The sequence below is a fragment of the Schistocerca piceifrons genome, chromosome 6 (genome assembly GCF_021461385.2).
Source record: "Schistocerca piceifrons isolate TAMUIC-IGC-003096 chromosome 6, iqSchPice1.1, whole genome shotgun sequence".
In the NCBI taxonomy this organism is placed as follows: Eukaryota; Metazoa; Arthropoda; class Insecta; order Orthoptera; family Acrididae; genus Schistocerca; species Schistocerca piceifrons.
In genome coordinates this window covers 503,139,720-503,158,796 of record NC_060143.1, presented here as the reverse complement: position 1 = coordinate 503,158,796, position 19,077 = coordinate 503,139,720, and the positions used below count along the sequence as shown (strand labels likewise).

At 39.1% G+C, this 19,077-nt stretch overlaps 1 protein-coding gene across 1 annotated transcript in view; it reads left to right on the top strand.

Moving 5' to 3' along the window:
* The window catches only part of LOC124803424 (ARL14 effector protein-like), a 48,028-nt gene extending 32,148 nt beyond the window's left edge, over window positions 1-15,880 (top strand). Inside the window, exon 2 of the mRNA XM_047264607.1 lies at window positions 15,825-15,880. Coding sequence (XP_047120563.1) covers window positions 15,825-15,880 — 56 coding nt within the window. The remainder of the gene's footprint in view (window positions 1-15,824) is intronic.
* The last annotated feature ends 3,197 nt before the right edge of the window (window positions 15,881-19,077 follow it).

Genomic DNA, 19,077 nt, shown 5'->3' with positions numbered 1-19,077 from the left:
AACGAAGAGTCACAGATTTCCACAGCTATTACAAACAGGGAAAACAACAGATGTGGCATGGATTACTTTTTTCCGATGCACTCACAATTTGTCGTCGTTGTACATCGCAAGACAAACGCGGAATTCCGGTGATACAGACAAAGACGCCACTACAGTGGTACTCGAGACACACAGAAAAGGATAACATAAAAATAGTCGGTTACAGCCATCACGACATAGAAATGTATCCTGCTTATGACAGAAACGCAGACCAAAACGTAAACGAAATAAAAAAACAGCACTACTTTTAAGGTGATTTGTGAATGGAGCCCACCCTCACTAAATTAAATTGACCTCAAACAATAAACCAAGCGAATGGGTTGGGGGCAACCGACACCATACAGTAAACTTGTTATGTTATGATGATGATGATGTAGACATCCAAGAGGAAATAACGTCAGATTATTCTAAATGCCGTAGTCAAACAAAAGTATTCTATGCTCATAATGCAAGTGATACTGGATGGTAGACCGACTATGGTCGTGCCAGACACACGTGCTACGTTATGCGTATTATAGTGTAATGTATTTAATAAAATATGTGATGTCATTGAAGTCCCACGTATTTAGTACGGAATTATAGCATTATCGGAGCTGTTGGTATCAAACCACAATATCAACAGTTACAGAATCAGATGATTGTGAAAATAGGAAATTCAATACTATAATTCCAGTTCCTAATTACAAGTAAATTAGTGGAGGAATGCATTTAATCGTCATTTCTTGTGGGAAAAGTACACAGTCACTGACTTCTGTGGGGGGAACTTTATTTGAACATCGATAGGCAGAGTAATGTCATAGATTTCATAAAAGCACATTTGCTGACAGCAGTCCATGTCGCTTTGATTGATTCCTGCAGCAGATGATTTTTTAGAAGATCTGTGTATGATACACTGGTGACAGTGGTCAGTCTAGGAATGTAATGCTCCAAAATGACGCCTTTTTCGCCCCAAAAGAGAGTCAGCATAACTTTCCCTGCTGATGGTTCTGTTCGAAAATTCGTTGGTTTTGGTCATGAGGAATGGCGCCATTCCTTGTTCGCTCTCTTCCTTTCCGGTTGGTGAAAGTGAACCCAGGTTTCGTCCATAGTACCAATCCTTGCAAGGAAGCCATCACCTTCTCGTTCAAAGCGTCGGAGAAGTTCTTCACAAGCATCAACACGTCGTCATCTCATTTCAGGAGTCAGCTGCCGTGGCACCCATCTTGCAGAAACATTGTGAAACTGGAGCACATCATGCACAATGTGGTGTGCTGACCCATGACTATCTGTAAACGTGCTGAAATGTCATTCAGTGTCACTCGGCGGTTTTCCTTCACTATGGCTTCAATTGCTGCATTGTTCTGTGGAGTCACAATTCGTTGTGGCTGACCTGGACGAGGAGCGTCTTCCACTGAAGTCACACTATTTGCGAACTTCCCACTCCATTCGTAGACTTGCTGCTGTGACAAAAATGTATCACCGTAATGAACCTTCATCTGTCGATGAATTTCAATAGGTTTCAAACCTCCACTACGCAAAAACCGAATAACAGAAAGCTGTTCTTCCCTGGTGCAAGTCGCAAGTGGGGCGGCCATCTTTATACTGATACTGCGACGGTATGTGTGCATCTACACTAAGCTGTCACCTACACGCCATTCTGTAAGCTGTTTGTAGCATGCTTACCAGCTTACAGGATAACGGCGTGAAATTTCGATTTGTTATTACAAATGCAAGGTTTTCATTTGACTCACCCTCGTATATGAGATTATGTATTTTGTGTATGGTTTTCTTTATTTATTTTAATTAATAGGTTTTGTTAACTGGGTTACCTATTGCTGACTGTGGAAGACGTGATGCTGCATAAGAGAAGGACAGTATGGACTAGAGAAATTGTAGGATCTTAATGACATTAGTAATTAGAACTTTAACTGAAAAAGAAAATATAGGTTAGTGAGATTTAAGTGAGGATACCTTCGACTTCCAGACTATGTATGTAATAAACATTATTTGTTGGGCGTTGGATTGCCTAGAATATTTAAAGTATCTGTAAGTATATGTAATTGTATAAATAGGATATAGCATATGCACTGAAATGATTAGTGACAACATTATGTTGACTTAGAAGGCTAATGAGAAGGCTCACTATTTCATATTATTTGGACATAATACTTGAGCGTAACGGGAAGTAACCGATCCTCTAGACTGTTGACGTGTTCATACAAAGAATAGAATACCTAAAAACTAGTATATTGATCTGAGCAATTTTTTTGCATGAATAATTTATTCTAAGGTCTACAGACGTTGATAGTAACTAGCTTCGATTCACGATAAATTGTTCTTCCATTGCTTCTGGAGTTAGTAAATGAAAGGATTGCCACCATGAAAAATGCTATATACATTCATACCTTTGAACAAATCCAAATATTCTCATTACCATAAAGCAGTTTGAGAAAGTTATTTAGACTTAGGATTATGTAAAGCTTTGTGAAGTAGATATACGCAAATCAACTATATTTTGTGAGAGTAAAGTTTCTCAGCTTCTGGCGATTTCACGTACATCTTTTGCTCAGCTTGGATCCTTTGATTTCCTATTGTGTTTCTTTACTGTTTCCTGCCTCATGTATTGATCTGACATGACAGTCTGTGTGACAGTCAGAATTTTTAATCTGTTCAGATCGTGGTCCTAACTTAATGCAGGAAGGAAGGTGGTTATGTCAGAATCGAAAATAAAACGTGAATAGTAACTGTAAACCCACTCTACTGAAAGTGTGACAACGATCCTTACGGCACGAGATGGACAAATTGCCTCGTAAATATGATAATTAGGTGTCGTATGTAAAGAGCACTTGGATTCCGTGCGGAAGACAACATCGTTAACAGTAAAATGTTAAATCATTAGTCTATGACTATGCGAAAACGGTCCCTAAAAAACCGGGCTATTAAGATAGTGAATAAGTAATGAAACACAGAACTTTGAAGGATATGGTGGAGAAGACAGACGTACTGTTTCGGGGCGTGTTGCTGTTGACTGCAAGACTAAAACTTCCAGCGCACATCTCACATCGGAGTGTACTACAATGGGTCACCTGTGCTAGTGCAGTTCAGATAGACGACGGTATTATCCGAGTGTGGAGAGGAACGCTCACTCGCAAGCTTCACAAACACGCACACTGAGCAGTGCACTTTTACGACGCTCAGGGCTGACAGGGTGTGGGAATGTCTAATAGCCTCAGTGTGGGACACCCGTCCTTATTGTAGCTGAGATTTCCAGCGCAATCCTATTGCTTAATTGAAATATGTATTTCAGTACTAATGAGATACGGCGAAGAGAGAAATTAAAGAAGTGCATGTTGAATTAGTTAGGTGAAGGAAAGACTTTAACAACAAGAACTACCTCATCACGGAATTTACTAACTCGATACTGTATACAACACTAAAATGACGCATTAACAATGAAAAATTGATCTTATTCCCCCACAAAAAACACGGATCACTTTAATGTGGCATGAAATTTTGTTCTTAAAGTGTGTTAATGTAAAAAAGGAAGAATTTCTGTTTGTACACTAACGAAAATCTCTTTCAATGCAACTTTCGGAGGTGGTAGTAATTCAGTTGTACAATTGCTTCATGTGATCTTACAATGCGGTGCTGTGTGAGGAAAACGTGAAAGATGACGAGGTCTGTTCTGATGATGACCTTTCCTTTTGGGATCGTAATCACTCACGTGGGTCCTACCTCAGCCGACGACGTTGCCAGAACTCTATCTTTGGGTCCATGGTATCAGGTTATCGTCTGCCACAACCTTCACCCATCAACATAACACAGCCTCTTACGGACTGTTTCATTCCAATTTTTTGGAGTAGAAATAGAATTTATGCATTGCAAACTTTATATGTACTTTCAAACTGATGGTAAGATACTTACCCGATCACTTAAAAATTATGGACTTCTCTTCAATCACAACTCATTTGAAAACCATACTTCTTTAATAAGTATTACGAAAACATGCTACGTTAGTTGAATCTCTCAGAGTGAACAATTATTTTAGTGTAATATGTGTAATGTGAACGACTGAAAGCCGCATCGCAGTATTCTCAGGTTTTCATGTCTGCCCAGATGAGGGGATGGGAGGGAGGTGTGGGAGAATCAAGTTGAATGTCACCTCCAATACTGGAAACAATCGTGCCACAGGCATGCAAGAGAATATCGAAATTAATTAGTTTGCTCTGCCAAAATGAAACTATATGTTACCACTTCCATTCTACTACAGGCATAGTTGTCCTAGTTTAGATGTTCATTATCAAAATAAGAGAGACACGAATCGCCTCCTTTCTTCTGTCTGTATCTTGCTGCATCTCAGATTTTAAGTATTTCATGAATTGGTCCATAAGCACTAGATACATAATAACTGGAAAATCTGACTTATCCAGTGTATTTTTTATCAATATTTTGGAACCAGTTATGAAGGAAGCAGATCAGTTTCATGACTTGTCGATTCGATCTGCTTCGCCGTCCACATAAGTAATCCAATTAATTAAAATCCACAGCACACAAATACTATGAGAGACAGTCAAATGAATACCCAATACCCTTCAAGATGGGACTGTTGAATAGCTACATTCAAAAGTAAGCGCCACACGCGTTAAATACACTTCTTCCACTATAATTCGTTCATCTCGAGAATAGATCAGATGAAAACAATCACAAACGCGATGATTGGTCAGAAGCGGTAGCGCACGTACACTGGTGTTGTTACGCTGTTTGGAGTAGGTCATACTAATGTATTAGATATATTTTACTCAGTTGCGTTAAGTGAAACTCTAAGGTATTTAACTGGATTAAGAGTCATTCTTTCTTAATTACTCTTTAGCTACGTAGTTTTTATTTCAAAAATCGTGTACACTCACAGCCTCTCCAGCCTTGTGCTCTGATTGTCGCGCTGTTATTGAGCCGTATGAAAATGGCTGAGGCCACTCTCTGTTCCGTAGTGAAACACGAGTGTGGAATACGGTTAAAAACTGCTGAGAAATAGGCTGTTCTTAATGTTTTTCACAAATTTACGGAGATAATAGGATTTGAACATTTCCTAGCCACTGTGTGTAAAACAGTTGATTCACTAGTCCACACCGTACATTGGAACGTTAACCAATTACTGTAAATGGTTCGAATCTCCTCAGCATAATTTTTTTTCGTTCACTTCAAGTACCTACATCTCCCAGTTATAAAACTTTTCATCATTTTTTCAGAATAGCGCACATCCTCTTGTTACATACTGCAAGCGAAATTCCTGTTTTCGTTTCAAGTACAAATTCTTAATTACACAGGCCAACGAAAGTTTTTATTTGAAAAAACATTTTCTACTTTGATAGCTGATCTTAATAGATCTTATAAGTTGCTACCATTATCTAGCCTTAGTTTTTTTTTATCACCCATAGTTTTCGAGCAATATGCTTTCTAATATACAGTATAAAACTCCTATGTTATACGGTAAATGGAGAAAATGAGACACTTTGTTACAACATAAGCATGATTTGTATTTATAGTAAGGTACTTAAAACAATACAAGTTTCACTTTTCAGCTGCAGTTAGTTTGTATTTACTTTTTGTTTTTTGCTTTGAAGCTTCTTGTGTAGCTTTTTCTAGGATGAATCGCTTGGTGAATTTCTCGGTTAAGTAACCAACATGTTGGTATTCCAGCCGCCTTGGTACCGTTTTCCCATCACTTTACTGTCCTGGCGAAAACGCTCTCCTTACTCCTCACTAACATCTCCCATATTGTCCGGGAAGATATCAAGGTGACTGTTCAAAAAGTGAACTTTCAGGCTCATAAAACTTCCTAAAGTTGTAAACTTGTTTAACATTGTAGCTATAATAGAAACATATTCTGTGTCTTTTTCATGTATTAAGAACTTTGTAACGACTTGCTTGAATGACACCGATGCTTCTTTCTTATTTAAGATCATTGTGGATTCAAAATTAACATCAAACATCAATTTTCTAATGTCAGGTCCGACAAAGACGCTCTCTTTTAGTATATCTTCTGGAAGGTGTGGAGACTTTTGGCAGAGAAACTTAAGACACTGTCCAACTTGAGGCAACGACTTTACAAACTGTTTCATTTGGCCTAACTTTACATGTAGAGGTTGTAGGAGTCCGTTTTCTGAATCTACAAGGTTTTTGCGTAGAATGTTGTGCTCACCAGGTTTTAAAGACTCCCTCACGGGCCAGTTCTTTCTGCACCAGTGTTGATTCTTAGCCCCACTGTCCTATTCACATAAGAAACATGGAAATCTGGTAAAGCCACCTGCTGACCAGAGAGCACGCATGTTACTTTTAGATCGCCACATCTCATCCAACCATGAGCAGAATAGCCTATGTTATTTAGCACTATTCCTAGGTTTTCGTAGCTTTATTTCGTGTGTACAGAATGTCCAACAGGTACAGATGCATATATGTTACCATTGTGTAGTGAAACAGCCTTTAAACTAATTTTGGATGAATGAATAAACAGCCTCCAGTCTTCCTTTTTATATTCAATACCAAACTCATACATCAGACCACGAATGGCTGAGCAGTACAGGAAATCACCTTTTTGTGGAAACACCTGGTTAAATTGCTACTCTCTCTTTATATACATGTATAGCCTCATTCCAACTGCCAATACGTTCTTTTCTTTTAATCTAGAGCCAAGCAATTCAGCATTTTCTTTCGTTAAGCCCAGATCCCTAAACAAATCCTTAAGACTGGTCTGATTAAACAATTTGGGCTCTCGACGTTCTGTATAATAATGGACTTCATCATCCTCTGGTTCATGTAAATCAGATTGTACATCAGAAAATACTTCTGTTTGAATAGAATTTAAATCATCTGATGGTTCAGGAACTGGCAAATCTACACGAAACCCTACTGGTCGGATGGCGGACAGAAGGTTAGGGTAGCTTGTTACCTTCTTATGTTTCTAATTTTGACCAGTAATATCAACACTGCAGAGGTACCAATCATCAGAATGATTTCTTGGCACCCTGCATATCACAGGAACTGCCGATGTAAAGGCTTTTTTCTCCTTTTTGGACCATTTTCTCAGATGTTCAACACCCACACGTAACACACTTTATGCAGTGCCCAAGTTTTATCTTGATCACCAAGTTTAGATCCAAAGTATGATTGATAAACCTTTTTCACAAAGTCTGTAATGTTTCTTTAGTGTTTAATCACAAATTCACCACAAATATTGCAACAACTGTCAGCAAAGTTTGTACAACCACGATTAGACATTGTACTGAGCACATGTACAGAAAACGGCAAAGTGAGGTTGGGTTGACCGTTAGCAAAACACCATCTGTTAGCACAAAAATAGAATCGACCTTTTTGGCAGCAAATGTTTTTCAGCACTGCTACCATCATCTACATTCATTACAACTCACATTCAAATTATTTAACTGTATAAAAGGTGTTAAATTCTTTAAAACATCCCTTAATTTAATAAATTTAACTGTAAAATGTGAAGAAATGATGAGTGATACTGTTTTTTAAATATTATATTTGGATTTCCCACCCTAAAAAACATAAGAATAAGGTATTTTCAGAAAAAAAGTTTTTCCACCGTATGCCTGCATTATCGATGTTTTATGAAAGGCTGTTCATAAAACCTGCTTAAATTTGGGAAACGTAACAATTTATTTTTTTAAGGCAACATGAAAGACCAGGCCCTCTTTATTTTGACTATGTCCATCGTTTTATACCAAAGAGGTAGATAAGTGTCGTAGAAACATGAAAAACAATCATTTTCACAGCATCAATTACATCACACAAATGCTGCAGTTTTACCTTTGCTACTGTATCATTACAATATGAACCATACAGAAGTGATCTGAAGCCAAGTTGCGAGATTTGGCCTGAGAAATAACAAGACCGTTAAGCTGCCAGACGTACTGGAAATGACGCACGCAGCTTTCTCACATGTCACAGCCCAATGCTGACGGGATGTAGAACTACTCGTCATAAATGAAGGCGAGAAAATGCGGCGCCTGGTCGGCATAATGGATTCTGTTGTTGATAGGCTCGTTATCAGCGTAGCAGGTGATACTTCAAGAACTGAAATGTATTTCTCGGGTCGGATCAGGAAGGAGCTAAGAATGGCTTCAGTATTCAACATTACTGCAAAATCCCTGCAGTATGCTTTTCCATTACACACAGTTCACTCAGAAAAATTACCCAGTGGTTTATTTAGAAATTTTCATCACTCTTGTTTGTAATAAGAATGCTGTGACAGGTGAGAATTAGTGCATTTTATGCCTTCCGTCTGGTCACCTAAGAAGCGCTCGGTAGTGCTGAAGTCTCTCCGACTATTATTTCATTCTCTTTAAAAATTAAATGACATTCGAAGCTATAATGTTTCTTTGCTCGTCTCTTTTTACATATGAACCTCAACAGCTTACGTTACTGCAGGTTAGTTGGAAAACTGGCTAGCCAGTGCTGTCCAAGTTTAATGCACTGGTAAAGCTGTTGTCCCACGTTATCGCTCAATCCGTGTGCGTGTAACACAGCATGAAACATATCCTTATGATCGTACTTTACTGTACTGGTGGCAGCTTGGTTTCAGCTCCACGTGAAACGACATCCAATGAGAACCAAGCAAACGCGGAAGAATGCATGGCGTAATATTTACTTCACGTTCATTCTTGTGATGAACAGAGTATAGGAGAAGAGACGATCAGAACGCGATCTGCCACTGACGGATTAATAACCACGTCCACTCTCACAGTTCCTCGTCTGACTGAAACCAACGTCCACACTTGTCTTTCTACAGGTCACCAAGGATGTAAAAATCACACGGTGAAAGAGTCGGGCTGTAAGGACGATTTTGCAGTGTTTCTCTACGAAATCGCTGAAGCGTAGGCGTCGTCCAATTGGCAGTGTTGGAGCGGGCCTTTTAATGCAACATGATGTTTCCGTCCAACACCATTCCAACAGGGCGATGAAAAGCGGAAAAGTCACCTACTGAATCATTCCACATGGTCCCCGCCAAATACATCCAAATCTATCCACACAAAGTCCCGTACCCTCATGAGGACTTTCTCCTTCGACAGCAGGGCCACTCTGCTCGTCGAGTTCCTCGAGCATGGAAACACAATCAGTGCACAGTGCTGTGAAGACACTTTCCAAAAACTGTGAAGCGCCGTAAAGTCTAAACGTCGAGGAATGCTGTCGGACGCAATCAACCTGTTGCACGATAAATTTTAAATTTGTTTTCCAAACTTACCATAATGCGTTACAGAAGCCACGGTGAGGACCTGCAGCGTTTGTCGAACTAGACATATATTGTCATATTCATCGTAAACGACAACTGTACTACAGTCGTTCAGTAAATAAAGTCTCACAATTTTCTCTCAGAAGGTATTCATACTTAAGTATTAGAATTTGGTGTCAACGTCAGCAATTGTTTCTTTTACATGCGCACTTTTTCTACGACTCCATCATGTGCTTTGGCAGTACGGCAGTGCTGTGTTAGGGCAGGTACTCCTTGTTGGTAACAGCGCTGGCCCTGTGCTTGTAGACATATTTTCACTCCCCAAATTACGCTATCATCACCTTAAAAAAATTCTTCAGTGGCCCAAACAGGTGCATATCCGAGGAGGTTAAGTCTGAGCTACAGTAAAGATGATCGTCACAGGACGTCCCGAATGACGCTGATTATCGCGCTCATTTCTTGCGCTTCCTGACACTTAAACTCTGTTTATACATCACCCAAAAGTTTTCCTATCAACTACATCACTACCATACGCTGCGCTTGTATGTCAAAGGATGTTCATTACGGGTTCTTTTTCTGCAACTAGGAATTCAATTACTGCACGTTGTTTGTACCAGTTGTGTTGTGTAGTTACTCTTTTCATGGTTCGCCATGTCACTCCTATCTGTCGAAACTATTCCAAACTTTGCACACATGTGGAAGAAGCATGAAATTAAAATCATGTAGAAGGACACTTTCCTATGTATGTTTTATGGATCTAAAAAAGGGAGAAACGAAAAAACCGCTTTATTTATGGCGCTGATTGTCCTTGTGTGTATGTATTTCTCTATCTCTCTCCGTCTCTGTCTGTGTGTGTGTGTGTGTGTGTGTGTGTGTGTGTGTGTGTGTGTGTGTGTGTGTGCGTACGTATGTACATGCAATTGCAGTTTTTGTTAGTCGAACTAACATGTACTAACTACTGTGTGTGTAAATTATTGGTGTTCTGTGGTACTTTAGGGGGTGATGTAAGGTGTGGACATTACATAGCTTGTGATATTATTTGCTGGTGTCCTCGGGGTTTGTCCGTTGTCCACAACGTTTTATCACTTCAAATAACATTTGGTTACTGGTGTTTGTCCATTCGTTCATGATCTGTTTCATCTCGATTATTGCATTTTACATTTGAAAGTTCTCTTCTACGGTCAGGCTTTATTTCTTGTTATCGAATCTGTCGTATTTTCGTGTCATTTTCAATTGTGGAAGGATGGCGGTTCCCTTGCAAGAGGCATTTTGAAAAAAAAACTGACTGTCTGCTGCCGTATCCCCACGCTTCTTTATGTCCTTTACCCCTTATTTGAAAAGTACTACTGGTGATCTGTAAGTGTAGATCATCGCAGCTATTACTCTGCAGTTGGTAAATGCTAGGTGTTTTACACACGTAACTGTCAATTTCCTTCTTTACAATTTCCCATATTGAGTTTTTGGTTTCATGTTCTATTTTTATTCCTTGTTTATTAAGGGTGTTCCCAGACTTGTATATGAGTTTCTGTCCATATGTGAGCGTGTACCAGCTTGTCTGTGGAGTTTCTGTATCGTGCCTTTGGTGTGTAGTTTTCGTATTGTTCTTTAGTTTGATTTTTGTTTGCGTTTTGAGACCATGAGTTTGTGTGGTGTTCTGTTTTCATTTTCATGTTTTTCTGCATTTTTTAAAATTTTCTTAGCATCTCTTATTTTTCTTATCTGAATTGTTATGTCCAGCTGATTATTGTTGTTGTTTGTCAAGTGGTACTATGTTTAGTGTGTGGAGCATATATTTCAGGGCTCACACTATTTGGGGGACATACTCTAAAATGTCTCTTAAAAGAGAAAGGAAAAAGCAGTGGCTGGGCAATTCATTAAAATTGGAGTGCTTGCTAGCAGATGCTTTGGAAGGACTGGTTTGTGGTAGAAGACTGAGAGGAGGAAGGAGGTGCAAGATCACAAGACGACATAAAGGGAAGATTAAATTGTGCAGACTTGATGATGATGGCAGAAGATCAGACAGCCTGGAGAACTACCATGTGAAAACCTGCCTTTTGGCAGAATACTGATGATGATGATGGTGACCGTTTTTGGGTGGTTAGATGACTGGTGCAGTGTTGTGTCCGTTGTGATGTTTTTCCTGAATTGCTCAATGAGCGTTGGTTGCTTTCCTTGTAATGAATGTATCTAGGAGGTTTATTTGTCCTACTTGCTCTTTCTCTAAAGTGAACCTTATGTTTGTGTAGTGTGTATCTCTGCATGTAGTTTTCCTAGTTTATTTTCTGGTACATCTGTCAAGCAGAGTATGAAATCCGTTTGTTTCCATTATTATAGTATGTTGTATTTTCCTAGTACAATTATCTCAAGATTTCGTTTTCTGTTTTTTTAATGAGGATATCTCCTAACTTTCTAGATATTGTGGTTCCCACTGGCAATCCCTCTTCTTGCAGGAAGATTTCGTTAGTAAATTCAAAGTAATTTTGGCCGGTAATAATGTATGATAGTGCCTCTATCTGTGATATATGTTCTTGTGGTGACTGATCGTAAATATCTAGGTCTTCTTCTGTAACCTTGAGTGTTTCTCTGATTGACATTGTAGAGTAATTATTTCTAGATCCAGTAAGACCAAGATATCTGTATTTCAGGTGTCACACAGGAGCATTTATTTTGCAAATATTTGGCTGGCTACACAGTGTTGGGATATTACGTTTTATATGTATTTTATGAGCTTTCCGTTTGTTATAAACGTTGTGTTCTGTTACTTTTACCACATTTCTCATTTTTACGTGGACCCTGTGTGTTGGATCTGACTTTAGTCTTATGATGTTGTTCTGTGAAGAGTGTTATTGTGCCTTTTTATTGCACTCTCGTTTATCCGTAACAACTACTATCCTCCCCTTCACTTCTTTCGTTTTGTGTTCATTATGATATGTCGGTATAGCTCTTCAAGTTTCCACAGACTTTTAGCTTTAGTGGATATCTCACTTTCCTTATCATGTTCATGTCTTGTATCTCTTTTAATTTCTTCAAATAATTCAAGGAGAGACGCAAATATTTCACTTCCACGTCTTCCTGCCTCGGTGCCTTTATCAACAAAGAGAAGAATTTTCAATAGTTGATGTACTCTTGTCTTACTCACAGTTCCTCCAAATACGGCTCTTCCCGATAAATTTGACCATAAATCGTAATACTAAATATTTTTGTCCTGGTAAATTTTCATTAGAATTAAAATTTTCAGCTAAGCATTTATTCAGAAACGCTAGGAGAAGACAGTTTTCTTCTTACAGCTTAATTTTTGTGGTCAACAGTTGCATGTACTATTTCAGGAGTGAATAATTTCTTGAAAGATTCACATGTAACTGTTAATTTCGCAGCAGTAGTTATTTCATGATGTTCACGGACTACGCTGGCTGAATCCCATTTACAATGCCTTGTATTTTCCGCAAGATACACTCTGCCACAATTTGTAACATATTTTTCGCAGAGTTGCCTGCATGGTTTGTTTCTCCATAGTTCTCCACTTCTTCATTTCAATTCTCTTCTACTTCTGTATGATCTAACTCAGAATCACTGAATCTGATAATTCGTCGTCTACTAGAAGTTCAGCAAAAATTTCTATGTCATTCTGTTCTATAATATTCATTGTAGAAGATCTACTTTACAAATAAGGCATTTGCTCTAGTGTGTGTGACAAACTGTTGAAAATAATAGCTGGTAATCAGCAATGAAAATGAAATTTGACAATTACAATCACAAGAAGGCACTGTAAAACTCTCATTCGAGGCTCCCAAGTCAAATTTAATAAAAGAGATATTTACAGACAATTTTCGTTGTGGTTTGCTGGTTGTAGGGAAGGCAATGAAATTGTGGTCGCATGTAAAACCAGCCCTAGGAAAAATGTGCTCATGGACACAAAATTTCTTTTTCCTTTTTTTAGCAATTTTTAAAATTTTAACCACATAAGCGTACGGTATAGTGCTTTAGACGGTAAAAGACAAGCAGAAATATGCCCCCAAATACAAAAGGATGTCTGTTATAATTTTTTAATAAAATAAAAATTTAGAGGAAATTTTTGCCCATGCCTCGTGGTTGGAGGGTTAAGTTCGGTATTGGACACCTTTATGACACATGGGTATAATGTCTGTGGATGTCTCTGTCCATTTTGGTATTTAGGCCATTAGTTTTCCCAAAAAGTGCTGTAAGTTTCTTATTCTCATACATTAAGTTACTTACATAATCTGTGTTAATATTTTGAACACGGACCCCTTAGAAGAACAGTGGGCCTAGGAAAACGGTAAGTTTTGTGGGTTTTATAGGTTTATTGGTACATATGTAAATGAAGGACCAAACTCCTCGTTTTATATTTAATATTTACCTTAGTCCTTAGGCAGATTAGAAATATTGAAGCAAAGATAAGCCTCACTACAATCATCCTCAAAAGAAAAAGTGCGAGGTGAGTTTTTTTTAAGGTTCCTCTCCCTTCAGCTTCGATAACTTCTTGCTCACAGAAAAATCGTGACGAATTTGTTCCAGAATTGCAGAAATGTACGAAATCTGAAAGGTAAACGAATGAAATTGCACTGGTTCATGCTGGTTCAGCCGTGACAGCAGCTGTTACCTTCACTAACATCTCTTTCGAAATAATTCTAGAAACTGCCAGCAGACGGCAGGGTCATCAAGAGGCAAGTCGTGAGACGTTTGTACATAGTTTTCACACGAAATGAGCCCAATTTTCGAGCAGTAGGTGGCTTGCGCATGGAGAAAATCGCTTCCGATCTATACTCTGTGGCAGTCTTTCTAACACATAGTTGCGGCCCAAGATATACTCAGGCTTGGTATCCAAAGTGTTAATTATTATCTTTACTCACTGTTTCTTGCAGCGTTAATAATGTCGTAAGGACTGTGCCTCTTTGAATGCTATCGTGTGCAAAATACCTCATTTCAGTACCTTGAACTGTTTATGAAATACTACTGTTACAACAAAATATTTCTCACCGCACTTAGAAGGATTCGAGGAACCTTGATCAACCATCTCGTATATACACAAATCAATAACTAGAGAATGCAGAGAGATATCTCTCTTCCTAGCTTTAAATACAGGCTACATTTCATAGACAGCGTTGTGTCACCTAAAGTTAGCCAAACGCGCGGTCTATGCAACGTATTTTTACCATTGGAAACTGTTAAAATTTTGTGCACTTATTTACTTAATATCTATGCAGCATAATAACAATGCTGAATAACGAAAATAAATTTAGTCATTTAGTAAGTGAAGATATCAGGCCGTAACACACAAATCAATCAAATATTTGCACTTAGTGGTTTTCTCAAACTTGGATGATGAGTGTTTGATAGTGGCCAGCACTTCCATCACTGTGCTTCTCCGAAAGTACGCATAGCAACTTTGGGTACCACTGATCTCACGGGTAGAGTGGTCTGTGATTGGCGGCGAGCGCCTGCAGGGCAGCTCCTGGTAGCGGGAGAACGTGGACAAACTTTGACGAGGAATCCTGAAGCGAGGCATTTCAGATGTATTCTTACATTCAAACCTTACCGCTGAAACTAACGTTGCCCCGCGGAAGCCCAGAGTGGGACAGACAAGGACAGCTGTGCTGTTAGTTGTGTTACTGCTCGCCACTACAGACTTCACGTCAAAGTTGTTGACACTGCTGATCTGCAGTGCTGCCAAACCTCTTCGTTTCGGTTGAGAACTTTCTTGCCTTATCCTGTGGCAAGGTCGACATGGCAAATTACCACATGAAAGACGCCACTGTGTTCGCAGTGGACTGCAGTACTAGGTAGACATGTATGAAAGAAGTTTCAGCTAGGTAAAAAATAAGTGACACCAAGTCTTATATTGGAACAACAGAGAAACACCCCAAATGAATAAGGCTGCTGAGTCCGATGAGGATGTTGGAAAGGAAAACGAGATTTCCGGAGAGTTTGGTGCTATTTCTTTGTACACAACTAAAAATCGTTTTCATCCAACCAGGAAACCACTGAAGAATTACGGAAATGAAAATTTTGACGATATGTGTGCAACCTTTCACGTGCAGTAAATCACATCTCGTACAGAAAACCAATATTACTCAGAGTGCCAAGAGGTGCGCAAGTTGCGTTAAATCTTGAAGCATACAATTTTTTGTCTGGAGGACAGAATAGCCATTATTAAAGTTTCTTGATACTGGGAGCAAAGCCACATAGTTCTTACTCAAAAATCTGCCAACCCACAAATTTCACGATTTTAGTAATGTGTTTCAGGTTACTACTGCGAAGTAAGCAAATTCACGTAATCCACACAGCCATATATAACTATATTTTATATCTCCGGCTGCTGAAAACACTGCTATGTCATTTGGCTAGTCAGTTTGCGAAATGAAAAGTTCGTATTTATTGTGCGTAGAACACAAACTTGATGCTGCTAATAGCACAGATTTGAGAGAAGATCTGAGCCAAGACGGCAACTATACGAGATGACCTCAACATTATTTTCAGTTACTATGATACAGTTACATTAAGCGTCTTATGTAATTAAATGTGTTGATATTGTGTTTAGGATCTGTGGTGATTCATGGCATATTAACAGTTCATGCTGATGATGATACTGAATAATGTGTATTGTCTACAGTAGTGATGAATACGTTGAGAGGTCCTGACGATGAAATAAAAGCGAACCTTCCACTGTTGCCTTCCACTGGACGCTGAGGTCAAAGCTTACAATGGTAAAATATGTTTCAGTTCTGCGAATGACATTCTGCAAACGCCGAACTAACCAACAAAAAGTAGTTGGCACACCACCTTCAAATCATTTATTACTAGCTTGCTTAAAATTAAGTATTTCATGCAGAATGAAACTTTCACACTGTAATGGCGTGTTCACTAACACGCAGCTAACTGGCACAATACTCCTTTTCGTCGTATTGAGACTCGAAATAGTGACATTTCCCGTTCGTCGGCCAATGCACTACGGACCGAGCTACCGATGCACGAGTGACGATCCCTCCTCACACCTTCACTTCCGCCAGCACCTCATGCCCTGCCTTCCGTGCTACTGGCGCTAGTAAAGCTGTGAGGAGAAGCCCTGAGTAGTGCAAGGTTGGCTCAGTCGTCAGGATACTTCCCCGGAGACGGCAAAGATTACGAATGGCGGTCCTGCACACAGTTTTAACCTGCCAAGTACTTTTGTATCAGCACACATTGCGCTGCAGAGTGAAAATTCGATTGTGGAAACATCCCCCAAAGTTTCCCTAAACCATGTCTCAGCAATTTCCTTTCTTTCCAAAGTGCTAGTCTCGCAAGTTTCGAGGGAGAGCTTCTGCGAACTGCGGAAGGTACGATATGACTTACTGGTGGAGGTAAAGCTGTGAGGACGAGTCACAGTCGTGTTTCGTTAGTTAAGCACCTGAAAGATGGAAGTCCCGCGTTTAGCCAAGAGTGTTTATTGTGATGTTGTCAATCATTCTAATTTCTCCAACAACAGAAACAAGTCCGCGCGTATGTCAGACAGTCCCTCTCGGCAATAGACAGCCTTGGATGCCGTCGATGCGTAGACAAATCCGGAGAAAGCCAGACTTGTGACAACCTTAAACCAGTAGGCAATATTCTTATACCTGGTTTTATCGTCATTCCGGAAACGGCAGGCTCTTTAGTTCCATGTTCTTCACTCACTGACAAGGGTTTGTAACCTGAAAACTATTACCGTATGAAAACTAATTTACTGTATTCTTGTATAATTTTGGAAGACACGTCTTCTCATGACATCCATCAGCATTCCTTGTCTATCAAATGACCTGTCTGCTAAAATATGACCCCCATAGAACAAAATTTGTTCATCTCCTGCCCCTAGTATGCACGTCGATTTTTTAAAAAGTAGAAACGGAGGGGGCAGCAGGTGTCGATCTGCAGATACCGGTTGGCATATTGTGTAGCTTTATATAGTATTACTGACATACAGACTGCACGAGTGTGTCTGCTTTCGTCTCTTTTTGATAATAAGGACGACCATGCGTGACTTATGAAGTGAAACTACGCTTGTACATATTCTGTCCATCGAAAACTCACATAGGCATTGCAGCTAGAGTGTAGCTGAAAATTTCTTCACACACAGTAAATATGACTGTTTCGTAATGATACCTAGATGTTTTGTTGAAGTAAGATAGGTCACCTTTCGCATCACAATAGAACTCTTATTGTATACGTACACCCATGTAACAGATTACATAAAAAAAATTAGGGTCCCTTTGCTCAATATGTTAACGTCGTGTACCGTCACGTTATTGTAGCATACGGCATTAAATTTATGTAGATCAGTTATGTTCACCTTTGAAAACATCTGCACACGCGTACATCACTTTCAAACCTATTTATGCTAATTTACAGATCGTTTTCGTCATAGTAATTAAAAAATCTTCTTAAGGTCCCTGAAACGTTCTCTTCATTTTAATCTTTCAGAAAGTGACAGACTGTTTCGTATACTCCTTTACTATCATTCTAAGCTATTACTAATATTTTAAAATTTTTTATAACAGTCTTCATCATCTCTAACTTCCTCATTTTAGCGTCCATTGTCCTTACCACCATAGGAGGTTGTAAAGAAGCATCGAACGTCAGTCCGTTATTCGCATCATCATTTGGAAAGTTGTCTATGATGTCTGCAATGGAACTGAAACGTATAAATAAGAGCGCAAAGGAAAGCCCATACATCTCCATTTGTATATGAGATAGCCAGAAAATAATGGTCTTAGTCAGTCACGCCTTTACTAGCTCTCGCCATTTTATATTTAACCGTTTCAATTTGAGCGTCTTTCCATTCAAATGCAGGAACTGCTGCACTGTAGCTCGTGGGTAGCCAGTAGGTCGAGGTTATGTATGTACTGCTCGCTTAGGCTTGAAGTGGCTGCATTGTGGCAGAGTGAGTGACGAACACTCAGTGCGCACTAGTATAGTCAGGGCTTAAATGCATACTTTCACTACGTGGCCCACATTCTCAAGCTAGGCCGTTTGTGGGAGCCGAAATTTTACCAGCGTGCTTCCCTCATCATATATAAAACATGAAGCCAAGAGGATGATGTTTTGTCGAGAGCTCTAATTACGAATAATTTATTGATATAACACGTGACCATTTTAGCAGCAGCTGTATATAAATTGCAGCTGTTTCAAAGAAAACGCCTTTTTTGAATGCCGCACGTCGAAACTTTTATTTTTATTTATGCACCCAGACGAGTTTCGCCTTTATTACAAGGCATCTTCAGTGAGTGTGCTGAAATATTACATGATTTGTCCATTTTTACACATAGGTAATGGCTTCTCATCTAGGTTATAGCTTTAAAAGCAGTTCCTTAACATATTTTATGAAATGGAAAGGTACTTACAGGTCACTTCTAATTCATTGCTTCTAAGCAAACTGCATTTTTTCATCTGGCAACTAGGTGGACATCTTACAGTTCACTTTCAGTTCACTTTTAACGCTACACATCACTGTATCTGTCATCTTTTTAATACAGAGTTTGATTTGTTTCTCTAAGTATTACCAACATTTTCAGTTCTCTGATTCAACTGTTTTGTGAATGTGCGCGTGTGTATGTGCATGTATGTGTGTGTGTGTGTGTGTGTGTGTGTGTGTGTGTGTGTGTGTGTTCGTGTGTGTGTGTGTGTGTGTGTGTGTGTGTGTGTGTGTGTGTGTGCGTGTTTTATAGAGGGAGAGATATTTATTATTATTTTTTTTAATGATAATAATATTTATTATTATATTTTCCTATATATACCTATCCTCCCCCCATGAACCATGGACCTTGCCGTTGGTGGGGAGG